The sequence below is a fragment of the Cetorhinus maximus genome, chromosome 2, assembly GCF_964194155.1.
Source record: "Cetorhinus maximus chromosome 2, sCetMax3.hap1.1, whole genome shotgun sequence".
Classification (NCBI taxonomy): domain Eukaryota; kingdom Metazoa; phylum Chordata; class Chondrichthyes; order Lamniformes; family Cetorhinidae; genus Cetorhinus; species Cetorhinus maximus.
The window spans coordinates 133,508,778-133,535,978 of NC_135880.1; the positions used below are offsets into that span (position 1 = coordinate 133,508,778).

The 27,201-nt window shown below is 42.5% G+C and overlaps 1 protein-coding gene across 1 annotated transcript in view; it reads right to left on the minus strand.

The window, feature by feature from the left end:
* Positions 1-3,747: 3,747 nt before the first annotated feature.
* Positions 3,748-27,201, minus strand: part of acer2 (alkaline ceramidase 2) — a 41,626-nt gene continuing 18,172 nt past the window's right edge. Inside the window, exons 4-5 of the mRNA XM_078559466.1 lie at positions 12,111-12,248; positions 3,748-4,966 (exon numbers count right to left, since the gene is read on the minus strand). Of these exons, the coding sequence (XP_078415592.1) occupies positions 4,780-4,966; positions 12,111-12,248 (325 nt within the window). The 3' untranslated portion in view covers positions 3,748-4,779. The remainder of the gene's footprint in view (positions 4,967-12,110; positions 12,249-27,201) is intronic.

Here is a 27,201-nt window from a genome sequence, read left to right on the forward strand (position 1 = left end):
TAGGACATGGTTACAAGTGTAATGGTTAACTGGTCAGCAATGGGTTGGCAAGAAATTGTGGAATGGAGGAAAAGATTCATATTAAAACCAAACCCATTTAGTACCAGGCTTTCCATAAAACATTAACTTACGTCTTTACAAAGATTCTCAACTTAGAGATATATCTCCGAGAAATTTACAAGGTGGTGCAAATCAAGTGGAATGGAAAGGAAAAGACTTGAGAGGGTTGAAGGCATGGTTAATGATGTGGATCATTAAGAGTCTGTTGAAAGCTGAGGACAAGACAAAGTTGTAGTGGAAAACAGTTACAAAGTGCAAGGACATTTGGGCTAAGAGGGGCACCATTAACAGTAAAGAAAAGAACAAGCAGTAAACTGGTGTCAAAGGAGATCGCTGATGTAGAATGGTATGAAAGGATTTGAAGCTGAAGATGATGATTAGAGGCACAGGAAACGTGAAATTTTTGAAGATGAGGTATTGGGACTGTGGATTAGAATACAGGCTGCAGCATTTTGATGAGTCCTGGCTTCTGAAGGCCATATTGAATGTTGGATAAAACAAGTCTCAAGGCAGTAATGATGTTGACTTGGGTTGCAGCAGCAGAAGAGAGCTAGAAGCTAAAAGCTTTGGAGGTGAAATAAAAGTAGACATGGTAACAGATTGGATATGAAGAAGGAAGCTGAGATGGGGTGGGGAAGGGTAAGTGATCCCAGAATTCTGCAGGGGAGGTAATTGAATCCTGACATCGGCTAGGGATTGGTCAGAGGCCTCATTGGAGTTGGGAAGGTCAAAGGGCTTGTGGGGATGGTTGGATGCTGGGATGGGGAATAGGGAAGGTCAAGGAGAGATCGGTAGGGTGGTGGGTGCCCAGTCACAGGGGGTTGCTGAGGCAGATATGCTGAATTCAGCAGGTAAGTGAAAAGGCACTCACCTAGATCCAGCAGTCCAAGCCTGGGTTTCACTGTCGGGCTCCCCAAGGCTCGGGAAACCCGGCCATGCAGAATGGAATTCCAAATCTTCAATAACAATGAAGCTTGCAACCTCATTATAAAGTGCCAAGCCCAACTCCTTGAAGCAGGTTGGTCACCCACCCACCATCCCAATTCGTTTAAAGCCAAGAATGGACAGGTTGGAGACAAGTATCAATCAGGATTCAGATTTTTAACACTTCAACCTCCCAACTGACTCAAACCAAAACATTTTTTCAGGTAAAAACTCCCACATAGGTGTTAGCTGACAAGGATGGCTGACATTTTGCTGGCTTTTAAATGGAGCAAGTTTCAATTGGTCCATATCGAGATATGAGATAAATAATTGCGAGTGTGGCAACAGCCTTGGATTGATTGGAGCAGGATGACTGGAGGAGCTGAATACCAAAAGTATGTGTGTGGACTCTGACCTCACAGGTTCACTGGTAGCACTCTCACTTCTAAGTCAGAAAACTGTGAGTTCAAGGCCCATTCCAGAGACTTGAGCATTTTATCTTGGCTGATACATCGGTGCAGTAATGATGGAGGACTGTGTTTGCCATGTTTTAGACAAGATGTTAAATCAAAGCCTCATATAAGGTGGCTGTAAAAAAAAAAATCCCATGCAGCTATTTAAAGAAGAGCAGGGGCATTCTCGCCTGCGTTCTGGCCAACACTTAACCCTCAACCAGCATCCAAAACAGATTATTTGGTCACTGCCATTTGTGGGACTTGGTTGTGTGCAAATTGGTTGCTGTGTTTGCTACATTACAACAGGAGGCAAGGTGAGAAGTACTTTAACACAGCAGATCTGGAATGCACTGCCTGAAAAGGTGGTGAAAGCAAATTCAATAGTAACTTTCGACAGAGAATTGGATAAATCCTTCAAGGAAACAATTTTTCAGGGCTGTTGGGAAAGATCAGGGAGTGGGACTAATTGGATAGCGCTTTCAAAAAGCTGGCACGATAGGCAGAATAGTCCCCTTCTGTACTGTATCATTTTAAGATTCGACACCAGTGTCCTACACTTCAATGGTCAGCATTTTCTGGTTGGCGAGCGGGCCCTGCCCCCGCTTACCGACGCATAAAATGCCATGGGGTGACATCGGGTGTGTGTCCTGACGTCACCCCACGTCATTTAGATTGTCAGTTCGACGGGCATGCATCCAAGTCGGATGCGCACCCGCCAACCTGTCAACGGCCTATTAAGGCCATTAAAAAACTAATTGAACTCATTAATGGACCTGCCCATCCAACCTTAAGGTTGACGGGCAGGCTGGGAGCCCAGGCAGGCTTGTGAAAAACCATAAAACCTCATCCACGGGCGGGATGAGGTTTCATGAGTGATTTATAAAATGTAGAATATTTTACAATAAAAGTTATGGACAGTCCCAGCTCATGTGATAGTGTCACATGAGGGGACATGGCAGAGAAATTTTTTTCTAATCTTTATTGAAAGTTTTAAATCGGTGCCAATCTCCCTGAGGCAGCACTTTGCCTCAGGGAGATCTGTGTGCTCTTTCATGCGCATGCGTGAAAGAGCGCACTCCCAGCTGAGGGAATCCTCCCCTGCCCGCACAGGGAGCGCACAGCACTTCCTGGCGCATGCCACGCTGAGCAGGCCTTAATTGGCCTGCCCATGTAAAATGGCGGTGTGCCCCCAATCGGGAGCACCGATCGGAAGCACGTCCGCTCCCACACTTCCCCCCCCGACGGTGGGATAATGTTGCCCAATAAGTATTTGGTTAGCTCAAAAGCACTTTAGGATATCCTGAGATTATTAAAGGTGCTTGATAAGGTCAGATTCTAGGAATTCTGCAGCGAGTAACTCCTGACTCCCCAAAGCTTGTCCACCATCTACAAGGCACAAGTCAGGAGTGTGGTGGAATACTCTCCACTTGCCTGGATGAATGCAGCTCCAACAACATTCAAGAAGCTCAACACCATCCAGGACAAAGCAACCCGCTTAATTGGCACCTCATCCACAAACATTCACTCCCTCCACCACCCATGCACAGTGGCAGCAGTGTGTACCATCCACAAGATGCATTGCAGGAACTCACAAGACTTCTTACACAGCACCTTCTAAACCCCCGACCACTGCCGTCTAGAAGGACAAGGGCAGCAGATAGATGGGAACGTCACCATCTGGAAGTTGCCCTCCAAGCCACTCACTATCCTGACTTGGAAATATATCACCATTCCTTCACTGTTGCTGGGTCAAAATCCTGGAACTCCCTCCCTAACAGCACTGTTGGTGTATCTACACCACATGGACTGCAGCGGTTCAAGAAAGCAGCGCACCACCACCTTCTCAAGGGCAAGGAGGGATGGGCAATAAATAGTGGCCTAGCCAGCAACGCCCACATCCCATGAACGAATAAAAAAAAGTGCAAGTCTTTTCTTTCCTACTTGCATTGATAAGGGTAGCACCAGAGACACACACATTATTACAAATTCAGCGGCAGTTCTCTCCCTGGTCAAAACGCTTGTCAACATGCACAGCCAAACCTCATACACTAATAATGGCAACTTGAATGAGCTATGGAGGGCACCAAACCATCGAGGATTTGTACGCATCACCAGCAAAAACAACATCTTGATTTATGCAGTGTCTTTAACATAGTAAAATGCCACAACCCAGAGAGGGGTATATAGAAAATGGACAAGAGAAAATACTATGGAGGAAAATTTTGTTCATGTAACACAACTATTCAGACTACATATATTTCTCAGGAGCAGACAGCTAGCACCAGCGGCCACTACGTGTACGACAAGCATCGATATCTTCCTGCCTGGCCCTGGGAAATTAATGAAAATCTGCATAGCCCATGCAAACAAATTTTCCCCCTCAGTTTTCCCAAACCAGGTAAAGGTCTACTCAGAATATCAGAGTATTAGATGGCTGGATCACTACAGTGATCATTAATAAAAATGATAACAACTTTCAGGTCTGATTTTAAGTATTGAAATATTGCCCTGAGGAATGGTATGTAAATTCAAACATACAATAATGACATCAATCTTTGGCTGGGGATTTCCTCCCCTTTACATGTGTCAATGTGGTTTCTACCACATCCCCACTTAAATTACAGCAGTGGAACAGAATGATCTTTGAGAAAATTCCTGACCTTTGACTTTAAATGTTTTGTAGATTATCATATAGCAAAACTACATTAACAAACTGACACTGGAACAGGAGGCCGATTGAAATTTCAGAAATTCTCATTGTACAATCAAATAATATGATAATAGAATCATTTTCCTCCTTTAAAAATCTTAAGGTTCCATCAAAAGTTGATTTCCTGACGTAAAGTATATTGCAACAAATTGGTCTGCATGTCTTCAAAAGCATGCATTAAATCTCATTCCAAGCCAGGAGACTAAAAATAACCTTTTTGAGAGCTGAATTTCCCTGAAGTTTTCAAAACATGTACAAATTTTCCTTCAAAGTATTTTTTAGAAATAAAGCTTTGAGTGCTGCACTAATAAGAGTAATTACAGAAATCTATTGAACTTCCAAAAAGATCATTCACAGTATTTTCTGAAACGTATTTTTCTTTTTTTAAAAAAAAAATGCTGTAATCCTGCCATAATTTCCATTTGGATGCAAAAGCAACTTTCACCCCCTCGTAAACAGTTTGTTTCAATCGGTTTAAAGTATGGTCCCCTGAGGGAGTGTATAAGCAGGAAAATAAATTTGATCTAAGGTGCAAAATACATAAGCTGGGAGGCACCCCCAGCCTCATGGGATAAAGTTTTCCAAAGCTTGTACTCAAAATAACGTGCTGCCATATCCGTCACTTTCCTCTTAGGTGACTTTTAGCTGAGACTTGTTTTCAGCAAAAAGGAGGGAAACATATGGAACACCAATGAAGGCCCACTTCTCGCTAGGCCAGAACTTGATGACTGGGCCCTGTTCAGGGATTTCCGACACAGCATCAAAATAAGCAAAACAGACACAACCCAGGTAAGCAGCCAGACAAATCAAGATATGCCTAGAACAAAAACAGAAGGAAAAAAATAATGAGAATGCAATAAGATTTTTCTAAAGGCAGTTCTTACAGCTACTGGACAACATTTTTCATGAGTCAGTCAATGTCCCACTGTTCCTACACAATCCAACGGTCTATCCTAGTAGTCCATTCCCTATTGAATTGTGAAGCTTTTATCACATGGCTGTCACTTTTATTGTTAGTTTGACTAAACATAGAGTATTCACAATCTATATTAATCACTTGGATTCAGGGATAGAAGTTACCATAGCTAAATTTGCAGATGACACCAAAATAGGTGGGAAAGGAAGTTGCAATGAAGAAATAAGAAATCTACAAATGGATATGGACAGGTCAGGTGAATTGGCCAAAATTTGGCAGATGGAGTTTGACGTGGATAAGTGTGAGATTATCCATTTTGGTCAGAAGAATAAAAAGGCGACTTAGTATTTAAATGGAGAGAAACTTCAGAATGCTTCAGTGCAGAGGGATCTGGGTGTCCTCGTGCACGAATCGCTGAAAGCTAGTATGCAGGTACAGCAGGTAATAAGGAAGGCAAATGGAATTTTGGCATTTATTGCTAAAGGAATAGAATATAAAAATAGGGAAGCATTGTTGCAACTGTACAAGGCATTGGTGAGTCCGCATCTGGAGTACTGTGCAAAGTTTTGGTCCCCTTACTTGAGGAAGGATTTAGTTGCATTGGAGGCAGTTCAGAGGAGGTTCACTAGATTGATTCCAGAGATGCAGGGCTAGTCTTATGAGGAGAGATTGAGCAGTTTAGGCCTATACTCGCTAGAGTTTAGAAGGATGAGATCTAATTGAGGTATATAGGATGCTAAAGGGGATAGACAAAGTAGACATGGAGCAGATGTTTCCCCTTGTGGGGCATTCTAGAATGAGAGGCCATAGTTTTAGGCTAAGGGGTGGCAGATTTAAATCAAAGAATAGGAGGAATTACTTTCCTTAAAGGGTCGTGAATCTGTGGAATTCACTACCTCAGAGAGCAGTGGATGTCGGGACGCTGAATAAATTTAAGGAGGAGATAGACAGATTTTTAATTAGTAACGGGTTGAAAGGGCGGGAAATTGGAGTTGAGGCCGAAATGAGATCAGCCATGATCGTATTGAATGGCGGGGCAGGCTCGAGGGGCTGAATTGCCTACTCCTGCTCCTAGTTCTTATGTTCTTATGTATAGTCCTAATATGCCACCAATTTTCTGAAATATAATCTCACTTCCATTTGCTGTTTACATCATTTACAGATCCTTCACATGACTGTTAATTTAACAATTACAGAGTTTGCAGGGCATAATGCAGCTCAGAGTTGAGATAACATCAAGAGAACATTGAGTCGTATCTTCCAGAGAGTGGCAATCACCATCGGATTGCCACTCCGTTCACGTTTTCTTATCCAATGCAGGAGCTGCGCATTTCTGGCCTGGATTTCCGAATCAGGCCTCTTCAGAAATGGGCTGGAGGAGAGTTGGAGGGTTGAGCCGAGTTGGAGGATCAGAAGGAGTTGGAGGGTCGAGGGAGATGGAGGATCACATGAGTTAGGGGTTGGAGGATCAGAGGGCTGGGATACCAGAGGGTTGGGGGGAGTTAGAGGGTCGTGCATGTCAGGGGGATCAGAGGATCAGGAAGGTCGGAGTACCCGGGTGGGAGTCGGAAGGGCAGTCGGGGTCAGGAAGGTCGGAGGGTCAGAGGGTAATCAGGGGATCAATTGTATAGTTACCCAGGACTTAGACATGTTTTTTTCAGTCTAAAATTTCCTGCTTAACTACCGAGTTAAATGAGTCAGAAATCTCCGAAGTCTCTGACTATAACTGGAGACTTTATCGAGGGTCCCATGTGTTGTAGGATGTTGGTTACCGTTTGGTAGGTCTGAAGAAGCCTTTGTAGTCACACGTAGATTAACTGATATTTAGAACTATTTATAAATATACAATAAAGGGTGTAAGCAAGGCACTGTCTCCATGCTGGCTGGTATACACAGCTCATTCCAACTGACCCTGGGTGCCGGTCATGTGCTCTCTTACATCACTGTGTGGGCAGTACTGAACTCAGTTCCACATTAACCTTATATGTGCCAGACCCTTAAACTACACCTCCCCCCAAAGTCTTTAGCCAATGTATTTTCAGTGATTATAGTTTACCTTATGTCTTACATTGTTATTACTATCATACATTTACATAGTCATTACTACATTATCACTACTCCGTCTCCCTCCTTCAAGTCCTTGAATTCAAAGGTTCAGATGATCTGGAAGCCTTATAACCCTTCCATATCTCGTTTGCACTACTTTCAGAAGAGTAGTAGGGTCTGTCACTGCTGGTTCTTCCTGTATGTTTGGAGGTTGTTCTTGCGCACAGCCTTGAAAAAATTTTAAACAATGGCTGCTTGGATCGACTAGCTGCAGACTTCTCCATTTCAGCGCTATGCTTTAGGGTCGCAAAAGCGTCGAATCCTAGCCTTTACCGATTCTTAAAGCTGATTCTTTATCACGCCACATGTTCGGACGTTGACCCGTTAATCAGATTTTTCCAATGGAGTTTTTAAACAGCAATTTCTGACCATTGACCTATTTAAAAGTTTCTCAGGGCTTGCTGTATCCTGGAGTATAAAAAGATTTAGCTCACACCTGCTTTGATAGCTGACTCTGCACTCAGGGATCTGAAGTTGGACTTCCAAAGGATACTCAATGGAGTCTTCTGCTGCAATAAGGAATTTTAAATTTCTGCCTCCAGCTCCCAAGCCTTTCTTCAAAGCTTTTTCCTAGTGATTTTTCCTCTGTGCCTCTGCTTCTGGAGCTTCTTGTCAGGTCAGGCAGCTTTGTTGATTTTTTTCTCAGTCTTTCAGCATTCTAGATTTTGTCTGCATTTCCTGCGAGGCCTTGGGTTTTTCCACAAGCTGCCACCATGTTGTAGGCTGCTGTTTATAGTTCTGTAGGTCTGAAGAAGTCTTCATAGTCATACGTAGGTTAACTGTAAGTCTTCATTGACTTTTAGCACTATTTACAAATATACAGCAAAGAGTATAAGCTCGGCGCTGTCTCCATGCTGACTGGTACACACACCTCTGTCCAACACTAAACTGACCCTGGGTGCGGAGCATGTGCTCTCTTACATCATTGTGTGGGTGATGCTGTACTCAATCCCACATTAACCCTATATGTGCCAGACCCCTATACTTCCTGGGCAATTTCCACAGAGTCCTTGCATTGGGACTTCTGAGGGATCCCATAGCACACCTTCTGTTCTGGTCTCCAACTATTGGAAGGCTGGAAGATCTGGGCCACTGAGTTTCTTCCCTGAAATTTACAGCATTATTTCAGTCTTGAGGTGAGTCACTGCCTATGACACAAAGGCATGTTATTTGCTACGGCACACAAAACATATCCTTACTTACTGTTATATACAGATAATAATTTTTACTTTTTGTTGACAGAGTTGTGTTGTGGTTAACCATAATGAGCAGCTTGTTCCCTGGTTTGAATTATTTGATTTGAATATTTGGGATATTGAATTTGTAACTGTTTCAATTCAGGCTTTCTTTTCAACATTTTTCATGTATCTGTCTTGGTTACAAAATTTTCAATTGTCACAGCATCCACAACCCTTTGGGAAATTGTGTCCCAGAGTTTCAATATCCTTTGTGGGGAAAAAAATGATTGCTGATTTCACTCCTAATTTTAGGACTAAGCCTTTGTTCTGGATTCACCAGGAAATAGCTTCTGTTTATCTGCTCTATTGAGTCCCTTCATCATTTTTAAATAGCTTAAGTATGTCAACCCCAACTTCCTAAACTCAAGGAAATATAAGCCAAGTTTATGCAATTTGCTCTTATAGTTTAATAATTTGAACTCTTATTATTTGGTGAATCTGTGTTGCACCCTTCCAAGGCCAATATATCTGCCCTGAGATTGTGCACCCAAAATTGAATGCAGTTTGGGGTCTGACCAAGCTCCTGTGCAACTGAAGCGTCACTTTTGAATTCCAAGCACCTAAGTTGAACACCAGTACTCCAGTAACCTTTTTGTTTCCTTTTCGGACCTGTGCTTCTTCACATTAATGGCTTCATTAAACACTATCCACAATAGAGTTTGCCTGTCCAATTAGTCTATCTATAAATACTTTGTAACTACTTACTACCATTCACATAACTTACTGTGCCTCCTAGCTTAGTGCTATCTGCAAACTTGGATATACAAGAGGGCATTAGATGATTATTTAAATAGAAACAAGGTACGGAGAAAAGGCAGGGCAATGACACGAGGTCATAATGATCATTTGGAGAGCCGGTGCAGACACGATGGGTCGAATGGCTTCCTTCTGTGCCGTTAAGATTCTGTGATTCTTCCATAAAATTCATTAGTACACATGGTGCAAAACTGAGGCCCCACTAAGGATCCTTGGTAAACACTATTAGGCACGCCCTGCTAATTAGAGAACAAGTCCCAAATCTCAACTCTCCTTCTACACCCCATCATCCGAAAATTCCTGCCCAATATAATGTCAGTGCTGGACTAGGGGCAGCCAGTCAGGTAAACAAATTGAATGCTCCTTTCCTGTTTCTGCAAAGAATTGTTTTGCATACTTTATTATTTTCTACAATAATATCAACATGTAATGATTTTAATTTCCAGTACAAAAATGTAAACATTTTTGGCAGGTTCAAAAGGACAACTTAGGCTACGAACTACTCTTGTCAACAATAATCCATTATTGCTTAACATGTTCATTTGGCATTTCTCCATCCACTATTTTAACAAAGGGTGTTGACTCAACCATTTCAACTTCATCCTGTAAAGTTGTACTGAAATCCATACAACTATGTTTATTTTCATATTTGAAATATTTGTAATCCTTGCAGGAGAAATTATATTTGGGTTGCAAGGCAGAATAATTGTATGCCCTGAAATAAAAGTTCACAAAGTGTCAAAAATCAAAATGTTCTGGGGAAGGCATGCTCCCAGATTCCTGTAAGAAAATAAATTTCCTGCCTTCAGCATTCACATTCCTTTTCAGTAATTTCTGAATTTGCTACTGCTGTAAACTGCACTTTTGTATAGTGGGTCCATCACTGAAGCATGCAACTCATTAATGTTTTGTGCCAAATTAACATCTGGTATAGTAGCTCATAGGATCAAAAGATTTTCTTATTAGTTTACTGAAAACCAAATTCAAATTCCAAATGAAAGTTGCCTGTCCTTGCTTCTCTTTCTGAATACAGCTAATACACTAATCAATAATGATGTAGGTCATTAGTGAACTTGGAATCCACCTAATTCAACACTATTTGCAAGTAGAAAATAGTTGGCAGCATCTCATTTCCTGGCATAGTGTAATGAAAACCATGCCATCAACAGAAGAACTGCTTCCATTTTACATGTTAAATCTGCAAGGTGTAAGTGCTCCTCAACCATAACAGTATTGTCCTTGTAGCTTGATGGAAACTCAGTAAGATATATTTACTTCCTTGTAGAGTCCTCAGAGCATGCCTTCCTCCAAAACATATTGATTCTTGACACTTCACTTTGTAAACTTTCTGGTATTTTGGGACAAACAATAATTCTGTTCAATTCAAGACTCCTCAGATAATGAAGCTGTCTGCATGAAGGAAGATCTGAATAACTTTCAAGCTTAGGCTGATAGGTAACATTCATACCACATAAGTAAGAGGCAATGACTATTTCCACCAAGGGACAGTCTACTCACCTCCCTTTGACTTTCAGTGGCATTTAATATCACTGAATCCTACACCATCAAAAAGCTGGGAATCATCATTGACCAGAAACGTAACTGAGCCAGCCACATAAATATGGTGGGTACAAAATCAGGTAAGAGGCTGGGAATTCTGCAGTGACTGACTCCCTAAAGCCTTTCCACCATCTTATAAGGTACAAGTCAGGAGCATATTGGAAAATTCTCCACTGCCCTGGATGAATGCCACGCGAATGATACTTAAGGCTTCATCCAGACAAAGCAGGGAAGGTCTGATTGGCACCCCAACCCCACAAATATTCACTCCTTGCACTACCGGCACAAAGTAGCAGCAGTGTGTACCATTTACAAAATGCATTGCAGCAACTCACCAAGACTTCTTTGACAGCACCTTTTAAATTTGTGACCTCCACCACCTAAAAGAACAAGGATAGCACGTGCTTGAGAGCACCACAGCCTGCAAGTTCCCCTGCAAGTCAGATGTCATTCTGACTTGGAAATATATTGCAATTCCTTTATCATCACTGGGTCAAAGTCCTGGAACTTCCTACCTAACAGCACTATGAGTGTAGCTCTTCGGCAGTAGCAGTTCAGGAAGGCGGTTAACCACCACCTGCTTAAGGGCAATTCAGGTTTGGCAATAAATGCTGGCCTTGCCTTCTATGTCCACATCCCATGCATGAATAAAATATAAACCCTGTTCTATCAGGCTAGCTTTCTAAAGCCAAACTATCAGTTCTAAGGTGCTGCTTGAAGTCAATAAACCAGATCTAGTTCCCTGAATCCCTTTCCATTTACAGGAGATTCAGACTGGTTGATCGCTGTTAGTTAGTGTAAGAGGAAATTTTCTTCACCCGAATCTTCCTGGAATTGTGCAGTCTTTTTTTTTGTTCTTTCACGGAATGTGGGAATCACAGGCTGGACCAGCATTTGTTGCCCATCCCTAATTTCCCTTCAGAAGGCCAAGCCCATGGTCAAGTCTCTTTATGTGCCCTGGTATGTATGCTCCAATACACTAAGTCCTATTCCCACTAACATGAGCAACGAAGGCAAGAACTGCAAATGTAGTGTGTCCAGAATATTAATCAAGAGGCAACATCTAAGGGGACACAATTTAGTGCCTCCTGATCAGTGAAGAATGTGTTGGAGTCTTTACCTATAGGAGAGGAACAGAAAGACTCTGCTACCCATTACCTGTATAAGAACTGAGGATTACTTTGTACTTGCTCCACTTACATAACTTTACATCAAGGAGGGTCAGATGGCCATTGGGGCCAATACAAGAAAAGCTTTTAAAGTGGCATGGTCGCTGTTATTTGCCCTATTTCATGCCAGTCTTACTTTAGTGTAACATGGAGAATAAATTAATAAGGCAGAATTATCATTACTTCAAATAATAATTTTGTTAGCACGCAACTCACCAGGCACAATGTAGGTATGGAAAGTTGAATGCAGACCAAAGTTCACAGAAAAGGTTATCACTAATCCAGCACAATAGAGCAAGAGCCCACCAAAAACCTGCTAAGAGACCCAACTTGTACACACGAACATTTTCACACCTGAAATAGCAGGAAACACAAATTAAGTAACTGAAGTGAATTTTAAGGTGATGTACATACAGCAGAACCATAGGTAGAATTTTTAATTGATGACCCCTGCTAAAACGGTAGGAGGAGTCGGTCAAGAGCCTGTTGACAGTTTCCAGCAGGCTTTGCTGAGGTTCTTTCCCAGAGCCACGATATTAGCAGCCTGCTGCCGGGTTCCCTAGCTAATCAGAGAGGGCTGGCGGGATGGCATGCTCAATCTGTCAAAGGGAAGGATTTTTAATTGAAGGGGCCATGGCATGGGTTAGAATGGGAAAACTGGACATGGATTTTTGAGGTTTTAGTAAACAGGGGAATGGAGAGTAGACTTGGGAAAACTGCACCTCAGATCTCTCACTCTTACCTGGATGTCCTGCTGCAAGATCTGAGGGGCTGCGGTGAGGTGAGCTCTCCTAAGGACAAGAGGAAGACGAGAACCTCTCCAATCAAGCAGGTATGGATGGAAGTGACCAAGAAAGTCAGCAGCAGAGGTCTGGCCAGAGGTCAGAGGTGCAAGACTTGCATAAGCTATTCCTATGCTGTTATAAAGGCAACATGGAAGTGCAGCTGAAGGTGAGGGAAGTGCAAGACAGGTGAGTGACATCCAAGAAGTTGGCAATCACCTGTCAAACATTGAAAGCACTCGCTGAGGAATAGCGCAGTGAGCAGCAACATCTCACCTGGCCATGGCTGTAGCTCTTCAGTTCCACTGATAAAAGGCTTCTTAGCCTATCAGTTTCAATGAAGAAACATCCCCCACTGTGCACTCACCTCAGTGACCCTGGCAAACTGCTGATGATGTGGGAAATAGGTCTCTGGCTGTTAAAGTCAGAATCCTTGATTAAAACAGAACTTAATGATCTATTTGAATATTTAAATGACTTACCCGAAAGCCTCAAGAGTGGGGATTCCCCACTCACCTTCAAACCATCCCGGGTGAAACCCAGAAAGAGCTGAATGATATTGTGATCCCAACCCAAAGTCACTTTTTGGGGATTTATCTCCCCGCGCACACCCAAACTCACCTCCCCTCACATGTGAAAACTCCCCCCATAGTTTCTCCTGGGTGGATAGAATTGGAAGAATGATAATTTAACAAAAGATTATAGTGACATTTGTACTTTGACATTTACAAACAGTTGCCCATTTCCTCATTGCCTCTCTCTCCCTTTTGTTAGCTTCCTCTACACCAAGCATTAATCCAGAACAAGGTAATCTGAAAGCTTCTGCCAATGCTGATCTTGAATTAACCACTAGATGGTGTGTGAAATGTAGACTAGTTTTCACTCCTTCATTTTGGGGAGCCATCATACTTCTCCACAGCATTTCCAGGCCTGAGATCATGAGTTCAACAAATGGAACACATGCTCCCATCATTTCAAATGATATTCTGAAAATTGCAAATTGTATTTCTCTTCCTTATTCTTTAAGGTTAAAACTTTGTTTTAATAAAACGTATACAGAGAGAAATGAAAATATATCAGGGCTCTCAAAATTGTGGAATGTTATGAGTGGCATTTACATGAACATTAATGACGATAGTTTGCAAGTTCATTTAAATATAGGGAGCTACATTAATATTTTAGAGCGACATTCAATAAAATAAGCCACAATTGTAAATTAATTTGAATGTCTGACAATGCCATAAAAGCTCAAAAGGCAAGGCCTTATTAATTTATGTATATGATGGTCCTGTGATGAAATTAGGATCCTAATACTACTTTAATACAAAATAAAGGAGGTCCCATCATCCACAGTCCAACCTGCCACTAAAACCTTAAGCCAACAGAACCTGCTATCTGCTGGAACAGGGAACCATGCATTGTCAATGACTCTCAAAGTCACCACAGTCCTTAATGTCTTTGCCCCAGCTCCTTCTCATCTTCTAGAGAGGATGTATCCCACATCTCCCCGTCTGCAGTCCAGCTGTATTAATAGAGCACCAATGTCTAGGATTAATCAGTACATCACCTTCCTCATTGACCTCGAGAGTCAACCCAACTACGCCTGAACAACACAAGTATGATCAATGATATGAGAAAACCAAGATCATTACTGATCAGGACAGAACCATTCTGATTCTTTAAAACCATCGAACACGATGGTTTGCTTGTTTTGTGCCGACTTACTTTGACTGATAAATGACGACAGGGCAAATTTAGTGTGAGTTTTAAAAATGCTCAAATAATGTGGGCATAACATACTGTACTCAAAAGCAAAGGTAATGAATAGCAACTGCACATATGTAGCATATTTCCATTTTTGTTTTTTTTTAAAACAGGAACTATTCTCTATTGGATGCCACAGCTTCAAACATGGCTTGAAACTCTATTCCCTGTGGATAACTGCTTTAACTTGGTCAGTCTCACAAGCTGCCTGTAAGAATTCAAAGGCAAGCAGTTCCCATTTCTCCCTTTTCCTACACAAATTATATTTCTGACCAGAACGAGGAGTTAGAAAAACAGCTATTTTTTATTACCTAATGCTAGTTACATCAATTGCAGTCCTATAATCATAGACTTATCCATTGTCCTTAACACATTAAGGATTAATTTCTATATCTAACATCCGATAAGATACTAAGCTGATTCTGTGCAGGACATCCTGAACCTTATTATTGTGGCTGAGGGAAGTGACCTTTCCATTCCTGCAGTTTCCTCTTGAAGTGGTCATTCAGTGCCAGCTAAAACTCCTTACAAGTTTACAAAAATGTTTGGTTGGAGATAAAGGTTGAGAATGTAGCTTAAAACACAATAAATTTGATCCCAACTCCCTCTCCTGTTCTCACTGAATTAAATCCTGTGAAGGCTGCTACTCTGTACAGCTGAGAAGCAGTGAGATTAGATATTAGAAGGGATTATAGATTTGCTTCTCACTTTGACAGAAAGCTACTTTAATTAAAAGACAGGGTTAACTAAATGTGATGAATTGGCTACAAATATGCCAAAGCAAGGTACAAAGCGTTTGCAGAGCTACTGATAAACAGGACTTTCCCCTAGCTTTACAGAAGAAGCACTTAATCCTGGAGCTCTAAAGTCATTAGTAAAAACACAACAACACGTTAAAGGTAATCTAAGGTTATATTTTTGGGAACCTTATTGGAATACTTCAGGTTCAAGATCACAATTGAACTAAAACAGTATTTTAATTTTCAACAACTTGCATTCATATACTGCATTTAACATAGGAAAACATCACAAGGCACCTCAGAGAAGCGTAATCAGACAAAAATTGGCATCAAGCTGAAGATTTTCCCATAAGAACAACCATCGACTGCTGGAATGTTGCCTTCCTCCATCAATGCTTCTCGATATTTAGCTCCTAGGAATTGTGCAACACTGGTTCAGGATGACCAACTTTCCTCTCTGTGGAGTTCATGTGACAGTATGGTAGAAACTGGGGATGCACAAATTCTACCTCCGTGTGATGCAGCACATAAGCCACAGCACAACTTGTAAAGCACTGAATCTGGAAAGTCTGTGTTTGCTGAAAATGACTATGACTTCTTCCACCTTATCTAAAGTTCAGCCCAATCATGCCTTTGCAGCTTGCAAATGCTTCCCGCACAAAAGTGGAGGAAATGACTGTAAGATGTTGATATGTCATCTGCTAAGTGTTTTAAGTATGGCATTCTAAGCAAGGCTAATTAAACAGTAGTAACCCACCACAATCTAGATGTGGAGTAACAATGAAAATTATTCATGTCAAAAGTAGAAAGTAAGAAATTTGTACAGGATTCTCAGTCTCTTGATGCTGAGCTGCTACACAAAATGCAAATTCTTTCTTTTCAATGTTGTCTACAATTGGTCAAAACCAAAACACATATACATATGCAAAGTTTACTGAACATCAGGTTTTATTGATACATTTATAACTAATTACAAAGTGTATGTGCCTGCTAGAGTTGAATTCTATTGGATTTTCTTTGTACAGTACTTTGTAGAGACGTGTGTGTATATATACACTCAGTTCTTCAGATACTTCTGTATACTTAGACAATATGCAATAAAGGACAACCTGGCTGTCAGTTGGCAAAAGACCGCATTCATGCAAGTAATAACATGCAGGTGAAGGCCATTTTTATATTAGCATACATAGCATTATGTGGATCATTGCTGCTTTGGGTTTTTGTGGTTTAGCACATTTGCTATTCTGATAACTTGGTGTCTGCTAGCTCCAAGGAAAGCCAATATATTTTTCTGCTCAATATATTTACTGTCTGGAGACGGTGAGGGAAAGAGAAGTGTCTGGCTGCAGCTACATATTGTAGCAAAATTTGTTTAAAATTTAAGTAAGTTTTAAAACTTTATGGGAATTCAAATAATAACCAGATAAACAGAGTACATGGGGAAGATTTTAACTCATTCAAAATCCCCCCACTTGCACATAGTTAAAATCAGGCTCCATATTGTAGAAATCTAGGCTCCAATATTAATGCAGAGGTTGGCTCTAAAAGCAAAGAGGAGTGGCGGGGGTGTTGTGGAGTGGGTTAAGATTACAAAACTCTGAAGTAAAATTCACAGATCGAATTCTCTGATTTTGACTTGATTCAATCATTAAATTTTCCTCCCAGCTTTCACATCTCCAAGCTATGTAGCAGGTGTTAAAATGCACCCACAGGAAGCAATCTCAATTCCACTATTCAAAGGAACAATGCAAAAAGATCATTTGGAGGAGCCAGGAGATGTTTAAAATGAGCTGACAAAGAGCAAGGGCAACATTCAGATTTAATGTTGCTTCCTTGGAATTATTGTTATGTGCAGTCAGGAACAGGAGGGGCAAACTCCTCCCCAGAAATGCGAGCAAGAATTCTGCTGCCCCAAGAAGGTGTGGTTGGAAGTGACTGAGGAGGTGAGCAGAAGCATTGTGCCCCAGTCTCAGATGCAGTGCAGGAAGTGGTTTAATGCCCAGGTCAGGAAAACTGAGTAGGTCAACTGATTTACCTATATCCTGTGGTGTACAACCCCATCAATCTCACTTTGTCCTGCCCAGTGTACTACAACACATCACTCCTCACACCTACTTATGATTCATCACCAGCCTTCCTTCACTTTCTATGCACTTCCTCATCTCTACTGTTGCCACTCATCCCAATACTTATGCTATGTGATGCATCTGACCGATAGTCACCCTCACTGAATGCACTGCATCAAATAACTTACCTTCAGTCACTCACAAGTCTGCTTTTTTCACCTCTTTTAGGAAACAGCACAAATGCAAGAGAGGTGAGGACTGAAAGTGGGCCACCACAAATAGTCTAGCTCACAGATGCAGAGGAGAACACCATGGACATAAGTAACACATTTGGACTACTCTCAATTGAGGATGGAGAGACAGGGAATTTGCAATAACTGGTGACAGAATTTAAAATTATCCCTGACACACTTATGCTGACTTTTCATCAATGACTGAGCAATGAGTATCTGAGTGGTGATTGTCAAGATTGTGACCTTGCCACAACTAATTCATATTCCTGTCTTTTGCCTTTTAAGGCCTTCACATGTAAAGTAAGTGTCACTGGAGATGTATGAGGACTATTCATCAGAGGATCTCGTTCCTTCAGAGGATGCATCAAGCATACAGCCATACATATGCGCAAATACTCTCACTTTGGCAGGTTCACTGACAGCGAGTTGGATTTTCACCTTCTGATTCATAATTCACAAAAGAGCACGAGCAGACGCCTATGGCAGGCACAGCTGAAGAGAATCTGTGTAAGCGGGAAGATGGGTAATCCTCTCCAAGCGACACTGAGTTGGACAGGGGGTCATCATTAAAAAGGATAATAGCGACACATCAGCAACTTTGTGGAGGTACTAACAAACGTTCCCTGCACACCCTCTGCAACACAAATAGGATGGGTCCCAACTAGCGGATTGGGGCAGAGGAATTGCAAGAGCTTCAAGTCCAGCTCTCAAAAGAGTTCATGTAGACCCTAACCACAGCCGTGCATTCTTTAGATGCCAACATGTCTTCCGTCTTAAACAGAATGACATATCCATTAGCAGCATCCTTACAATATGTCATTAATCCTCATCAAGCTGATACGCAGCAGAGTGGTAGGAATGATGTGGCGCTGGTCCAGGACAGGGATGATAGCAAACTGGGAGTTCCACTCAGAAAGCTCTCACTTCTTACCCGTTGTCCCGCCTCAGCCAGTACCCATCATGTTGCCTCGTCTCCTGATAGCCACATCTGCTCCTGCACAGGTGCAGGTAGAATTGTCTTTAGTGGGGCCCTCAGGGACTCCAAAACCTAGAAGGCATGGGCCAAAAGCTTCTGAACAGTCAGGGCAGGAATCTGAGCAGCCTGCTTCAATCTCTGCTGATGCCTCACAGGATGCATCCTGCAGAAGCATTAGGGAGAGTGAGTTGAAGAAATTGTAATTTACTAAGTGTATGCATATGGGTTTTTTAATAAAATGTTAAATTGCTAAGTTTCCTTTTTGTTAATGCCATAAAAAATTATTGATGGGCACCACTTCCAAGTCTTGCCCATTATTGCCTACCAAGTCCCAACTTGCCCTTTCACTTGTTTAATGATAAATGACAGTACATGGCGGGTCCCACTGGTCAAATGTGCAGTGAGTGGATGAATGGTTGAAGGGCTGTTTTATTCAAAGAGTGGAGGTGGCAGTGGAGGGGGAAAAAGGATTGGTGGTGGATGGGGAGTGGGGAAGGGAGGACGGTGGTGTTAGCTTTCACTGCTTCAGAATAATTAAATTAACCTTCGATTTATGAGGTCTTCCCTGCTAGCAACGCACGTGGCTGGTCTGGCAATGATTGCCCCATCTTTATATTATGCCTGCTCCTCTTCTTCAACCCTCTCATCAGAAGAGGTCTTATGAATGCTTTCATCCTCTACAACCTGAATTCCTCTTTGCTGTGTAATGTTGGGTAAGACACAGCACACCACTGTCATTCTGGAGAGCCTCACTGATGAGTACTGAAGGGAAGCTCCAGGACTAGAGGTACCTGAAGCACATTTTCAACATTCCAATGGCTTGCTCAATGACACAGCTGGCTGTCATGTGCCTCTTGTTATAGTGCTCCTGAATTTCATTGGTGCGGTTCCTCACAGGTGTCAAAGTTTGAAGGGGATATCCCTTGTGATCTATGTGCTAACTCATTAGTTTGCTTCTTGAAATGAAAAGGTCTGGAATATTGGACTGCCACAGCACAAAGATATTGCGAGAGCTCTCAGGGAATCCAGCAGACACTTGAATGAACCTTTCCTTGTGGTAGCACAATAGTTGCCCACTGATGGTATAAAATCCTTTGTGGTCGATAAATACTCCTGGTTGATGTGGTGGTGCTCGTGTTGTCACGATGGATGACACTGACAGAAGCTCAGTTTCTTTGACCTATATGAAGGTCAGTGTTTCTGCAGGCTCAGATTGACGTGACAGATGCTTACAAACACCTGCGGCCTCCTTCAAGAACAGTTTCTCCCTGCTTGTCCTGATAACTATGCATTGCCTGCTGCTGTCAAAGTCATCAATTCCTTTGTCTCAGGCTCCTTCCAGTGTGTCACCAGATACATCAAATTTCATTGCAATATTTAAACCAGGTGGGTTTTGATAATCCATTGTGCCCTCAAGCTGCGGAAAGGCAGCCAGAGAGATGAATCTGACTGCCCACTCATGTTGGCTATAGTCAGAGAAAGTTGATATAAGTCGACATCCTGACACAATCCATCAGTGACTTGCCTTATACCTTTATTTGCAGCTGACTGAGACACTTGAGATGTATCTGGGACACACTGGAAGGAGCCTGAGACAAAGGAATTGATGGAGGTAGTGACTTTGACAGCAGCAGGCAATGCATGGTCATCAGCTCGAGCAGGGAGAAACTATTCTCAAAGGAGGCGCAGGTGTTTGTAAGCATCTGTCATGTCAATCTGAGCCTGCAGAAACATTGACATTCATATAGGTCAAGGAAGCTGAGCTTCTGTCAGTAGACCCTCCCATGTGGATAGTGCTTTCTGTGACCTCAATCCCTCTGTGGCTCTCCTCTCTACTGTTCTGATCCTCTGCCCTGTGCATCTCCCTCCTAAGCACCAGCTAAACCTACCAAAGAATGTTGTTGCTGCAATGGCTGGATATTGTCTTCCTCATCCAATGTGGTGTAAAATATACATGCGCCACCCTCAACATCTGTTTGAAAGCCTCCAAGCTTCTCCCAAACCTCTACGCTGACAAGAACTTTATGTGAAACATTTGCCAGAGCAAACTGACAAAAGCAGCTGTAAGAACTGAGCCTTTATTAAGTTTGGACAATCTCGAGTTGAGAGATCCTCATGAAATGATCTAAAGCTTGCCCCTTTCTCACTGTAATAAAAACAGAAAATGCTGGAAAAGCTCAGCAGGTCTGGCAGCATCTGTGGAGAGAGAAACAGAGTTAATGTTTCGAGTCTAGACTCTTCTTCAGAGCCGAGACCTTTTTCACTGTGTTTCCTGAGCCTTGAAACCCTTGAGACATTAAACTCAAATGCCTGTTTATTTCAATTATAGATCCCCTCATTACCATGTGTTGATGAGTTTAACAGCTGTGGTAATTACCACTCAGTCTGTCCTAATGATCATCACGACTCCAGTGAGTGGGTATCTTGCATGCAGCCAAACGGGCCCCTGTTAATGGGCATGTTAGAGGTTGCAGTTCTGATTAAAGTTTCTTCAAATTTTACTTCCCACTTGATCCCAACCATCCACCTCCCCACACCTGCCGCCTGCCCCCCCCCCCCACCCCGCCCCCCTCGCCCCCGCCAAACACACCCACACCATTTTCTAAATCCTGAAAAAAGCAGACGTTACATATTTCAAAGTTGTTGCATAATCTGTCAATTTGCAGTGGCAGGGTGTTCTAAAATAATAATGTACCACACCCACATGGTTCTGTCAAGAGAAGCAGATAAGCAGATCCTGGGAAAAGAGGCAAACGTTGCTAGTTCAACCTTTTTCCTCCAACTATCCTTGTTTTGTACATGAAGTGCCAAGAAAAATTAAGTGGTGAAACATCTTTTTATATGCAATGCTTTGAATCACAAGAGTGTTGAAAGTATTATGAATGCCTGTGAGGAAACATATCTTATAAAATCTGGCAAATGGCCTAATTTTGCAGTATCTAGACTAAATTGGCATCAACTGCCCATGCAATATTGGTGTGCAGAAAAGATTTTTTATCCTCCAGACTGCACGCATAGGAATATCTTTATGCCATTTCACCAATCTTTGGTAAGATATGAATAAGTACATGCTGCATGGTTTTTGTACATCATGTAAAAGGCCAGTAAATTGTATTAACAATAAATTGTCTTTTAACCCTGAAATATTATGGTTCTCTACAAAACAAACAGATTTTGCTATGCAAGGACAGGGTAAGTATTGTGGGTAATTTTCACTTTGTGGAATAGACAATGGAAATAAATATGGAAAGAGATATAAAATGGTCTGCGATTTTACACTGTCGCAAAAGTCAGATTTAACCTTATCGTGTAATTAAAAATACAATAATACTATAGGATAACAATTTTTATCAGTAGGCACACCACGTATAAACTTGCATAAGAATCCGTGAGTCACATAAAATCTCCTGGTTAAAGGGGTTGAAATAGAAGCTGTCTTCTAGAAATCCATTGCTAGGATGTACGTGGGAGCTGTCTAGAGCTGATTTTACTTGCCTTCCTCAGCCTTTGCTGTGCACTTTCCACAACAATCTCTCTCTCTCTCTCTTTATGTAGCGTCTTCGTGTCTCAGTTGCTAATCATGGCTCGATGCCATGATATTACAATAGGGCAAGTAGAAGAGTACAAAAACTATGTCAGCCAATACAGTATTAAGCCAGCACTGTCGGCATTACTAAACATCACCCTCTAACCAACTGAGCTAACCAGTCCTACTCCTACAACATGAGGCTTGGATTCATAACTGTCTGTAGGGCATCAAGGGCATGAACCGCTATCCTACCATGCCAGATAAGAAAGGAACAGTTGGCTCTTTCACTTCATGTCACTGCATATCCTGCCAATACTTATGTTGCAAATATAAAGAATTATGGTCACTCATGCACAATCTTTGCCCAGGAGGAACAAAACCATGGAAGAAGAATGTACGTCATTCATTCAGACCTTCGAGCACCTGGAGGGCATTGAAAGCAGCACAAACTCTTGGGTAACCCAAGTCACTGAATTCTTGATACCCTGATGTGGCACTGACAATGACTGTCAACACCCTCATCCCGTGGGCAGGGTGGGGGGGTGGAGAAGAATGCTATAAACAATTCCAAGTCTTCAGCTGGACAGGCAAAGTAAACCACTGCACATCTTTTTCTTTTCTTTCCTGGCCACCCTGAGTACAAACACACACTCCACCACCTTTTCAAAACAACATTTGCCCAATTAACTCTTCACAGTGCTTCCTAGTTAAGGGGTTGGCTCCAACTCAATATCTTGTACAAGGCTACTCAGCTCTCCTCCCAACAATTACCTATATGCACAATCCCAAAATCATTTAATTTAACAACTTCATGCCCCTATGTTGTTTACTGCACATCTCCTACATGACTTGGCACATACTCAACTGCTAGCCTTACCCTCTTTCACTCCAGCTTTCTCCAAGACAAATTGCCACACACTCCCAGACACAAGCAGGGCAACGAAGGATGGGTGTTCAACCTTAAGTACCTGCCCTCCTTCAAGGAGAAGGCCATCTAGTTGGTGGGGCAGCTTGCTGTGGGAGATGCTTAAGTTGGTGGCATCTCTCTGATACTAGGTTACTGACTGGGCACTTACACTGTTTCCCTGGTGTCTCGGTGACTCACCAATTTTCCACACCTTTTTCTGTCTCCTTAATCCCAAGAAGTGTGATGCTCACCCATTTCTGGATTCTACCCTTCTTTCTCACAGCAACAGATGGCACAGGAAGAAGAGGATGATGGTGAAGCGGATGGTTAGATCCAGGACACGGGCACCACAGCCTGCATAATACTGTTATCTCTCGGGTAGCTGCACATATCAGGCCTCCAACCATCACTCCTCACAGCACCACACCCCCCGAAGTGCCACTTTGGCACCTCCAACCAGGGTCTGGGAGAGGAGGGTGCAGATGGTTCCAAACACTGGGGCTCGGGCTCGGTGTTTTAAACAGAGTTCTTGTCATCCATGCTGGGTAGCCAGAGTATAGGACCTGGCAGACAGCCTTAAAAAAAATCATAACTTTCAGGCTGAGAGTTCTGATTTTTTGAAGCCAGTCCGTTGGGTTAATTTCACTCATTGCTGCGCTACTGCTGAGGAGGTTGGGGAGTGGGGAGAGGGGGTGGGGGCAGGGGTTGGTTGAAGGAAGGGGAAGGGAGTGGTGGTGTTGGGGGGAGGGGTGGGGAGGAGGTTGGGGCGGTGGGTGGGGGATTTGGGAGGAGGGAGGTTGTTGGAGGGAGAGGTGAGACAGAGGTTGGTGGCAGTGGGGGTGCTAATATTTTTCACTTAAAAAGCATAGTTTTACTAACTTTTTGGGACCCAAATGATTAATACATAAGAAAACAATGTAATAATACATTTAGAAATGATATAGCCTACACATTTTCTTAGCGCTCCAGCGCCTCAAAATTTGGCACTACACCCCTGACACCAATGGAATGTAAGAGGTAGCACCAAGTTGCCAAGGAGCAAGCTGACATGAGACAAGGGCCACCTCAGCCCCATCAGCTTCTGTACAGCATGAACAACCAAACATAACACACAATACTAGCCCTAAGGTGACTTCTAGAAAAAGCTGGAGAATATGTTAAAAAAAAAGTCATGTAGACACCCAGGGGATGCGCAATGTAAAAAAGAGTACAGTTACTGCAAGCCCTTTGGATTTCACTGTAGTAAATTGGAATGTGCACTGACATCACACTGGTTTTGAGGTTAGAGTCATTATAACAGGCTGCATTTCTGTGATTTTGATGTCTTCATTGAGGTGGTGCATGGACATATTGGGGCAAAGATGTATGGTAATATTGAAGAATAGGGAGCAGTTTGAGGGAATGTCTCTTTATTTGAAATTAGGGGAGAAAGAGGGAAGACTGCAGTGTCAAGAGACCTTTATTCCACAGAAAGGAAGACTTCAGTGATGATGTTTGTGCTGTTTCTTGCAGTAAAATTGTACCCAAGTTTCCTTTGCTTCATCCTGTGGTGCTGCATCCTCTCCATCATAATGGCATACAAAAATACCTCCATGGGGAATGCTATACCTGCTCCTGACAAGGTATAACCATGGGGAGGGTGTGGTGGAGGGGTGTGGTGGGTGGTCTGAAAATCTACTGATGATCTGACCCTGCGAAAAGCAGTAATAAGTGTGGGTGTCTTGTTGACAGAATGGCAAAAAAATACCAGTTTTTAAATAGCTCTCTGCCTGCAGAAACCTGTAATCAAAGATCTCTAGACTCTCCTGTGTTGGGAACACCTCACTTACACCTTGATGAGCTGATATTACAGCTGATGCACCTCATAGAACTCAATATAGCTCACCGGGGAACATCTTGACTTTCTGCAGTAGCGTAAAACTAATGATAGCGAGTGGCCAGCCCATTTTACATTTCTCCCATTTTTATTTTCACGGAAAGCAATGGGGAGAGGTGCCAACTCAACATCGCCTGTGGTACATTGTTGGTGTTCCACAAGGTCAAGATTCCCCATAATATTGGAGTGGTCCAAACCCAGGAAATTCAGAGCTGCTTTGCTATTGGCTCTCACTTTGATATATTCAAATGAAGTAGGTAGTGTCTCAGTGGGCAGAACTGCAATGCTGTGGATCAAATCTTTCATGTTCCTCCTGGTGATTGAATTAAGAACAGTTATTGAAAGAGATCTGGGAAAAGGTTTCCCAACTCCCTGTTCAGATTGAGAACAGTGTGGGGATATTCAAATGGGGAAAAAAATTGGAGGATCCTGGGGGAGGAAAGATAAACATTAATACACCATAGCAGATTCCACATTAAAACTTCATAACCCATTTGTAATCTGAGGCCAAAATACAGTCGTAAATCCCAACACAGCTTTGCTCAATGCTAAAAGCCGCGCTAGAAATTTAATTTGTAGATTTCTCTTGTAATAATGACAGCACAGTTCATTGCAAATTACTGAGAACAGCATCAATATTGGCTAACATATGGAAGGCAATTTAGTGCCACAAAAGCGATTTTAAATACATCTGTGGCCCCTGATGAGAGTGTATTCAACATCTGCGTCAGCCTCCTGAACTGGGGTGGGGGGGGGGGGGGGGGGGCGGGTGCAGGGGAGGAGACTGCTGATCTGACTTCCAAATGGGCCGGAGCCAAGAGATAACTGGGCTTGCTTTAGTAGATAGTCTCAATGCACTTCACTTTGTACCAGGTGTAATACAAGTCCAACCACATTTTGGAGATGTCCAGTCAGTGACTGACACGTTTTGATGTTAGCAGAAAGCCAAATTTCACACCCAGTCTGATTTAATATGAAAGATGATGTGGCCAGGCAGCAGAACTCTGGGGATGTTAATAATTATGGGGGTGGGTTGGGGTGAAGTTGGTCTTGAGCGGTAACGTAAAATTAGCTATGGTGATTTGGCAGCCCAGTTGACTTCAATGGAAAAGAAAATAGTGCAGCACGTAAAACAAGCTGTCAATTCACTAACACTCAGGACCAATTCCATGCACTACCATGCTGTGCAAAGTTCTCTCTCTCCTGGGTAATGTGCAAGGAGCAGCCAGCAGTGTAATTCAGGTCAGTTACACATCACACCCCACGGATATCTGTCTGACAAAGTATCTATGCTGTTACAGTATACTTACGTCACTCTTCTCCAGCTCATAAGCACATATTACTACATTTCCCATACACTGGGTTGGCTAGTTTTCCTTTTCCCAGTCATTTCTCAATGCCACTCTGGAATTGGTCACTATAAATCACTGAGTCTGAGTTGACAGCCTTTCCAGTTGTGCAGAACCTATTTTCTCATTGTTTGCTGGATGGCACAACTGAGAAAAGAATTTAAATTTGTGACTATTTAGTGAGATAAGAAAAAGCCATTCTGCCCATCATGGCTCATTATTCTGCTAGATCTCGTCGCTGAGTCAGACGGTTCCGTGTTCAAGACCCACTCCAGGATTTAAGTACAATAAAATCAACGTTGGCACTCCAATACAGTACTGAGGGAGTGCTGCACTGTTGGAGGTGCCATCTTTTAGATGAGACAACCAGTCAAGGCCCCATCTGACTTTAAATTTTCAGCCTAGTTTCCGAGCTCTTCCTCCATGGCCTGCCCCTTCCTAGCTCTGTGATCTCCTCCAGCCCCACAACCCTCCGTGGCTTCACGGTAAATCTGTGACCTGATTGGCTGGTAGAGAATCTACACTGAATTTGAAACTAAAACATTATTAAACTAATTAAACCAAATAAATTAATCACTTAATTAATAAGTAGAGGGTATCTAGACCAGAATCAGGGGATTACTGTTCTTAGAATTTAGCATTTATAGTAGAAATCTAGCCCTAGGGAACGTATAGTTAATAAGGAGTCAATAAGCAGTTATTAGATTTAAATTAATTTATTAAATAGTTCTAGAAATGGCAGTTGCTGGGGTGAAGTGCTTCCCCTGTGGGATGTGGGAAATCTGTGACGCTTCAAGTGTCCCAGACAACTACATCTGCAGCAAGTGTACCCAATTGCAGCTCCTCACAGACCGCATGGATCGGTTGGAGCAGCAGTTGGATGCATTTAGGAGCATTTAGGTGGTGGAAAGCGTCATTGACAGGAGTTTTGGAAACGTGGTCACACCCAAGGTACAGATGATAGATAGGTAACTGCTAGAAAGGGCAGGCAGTCTGTGCAGCAATCCCCTGTAGCTGTCCCCCTCTCTAATAGGTATACCATTTTGGATACTGCTGGGGGGGATGGCCTATCAGGGGAAAACAAC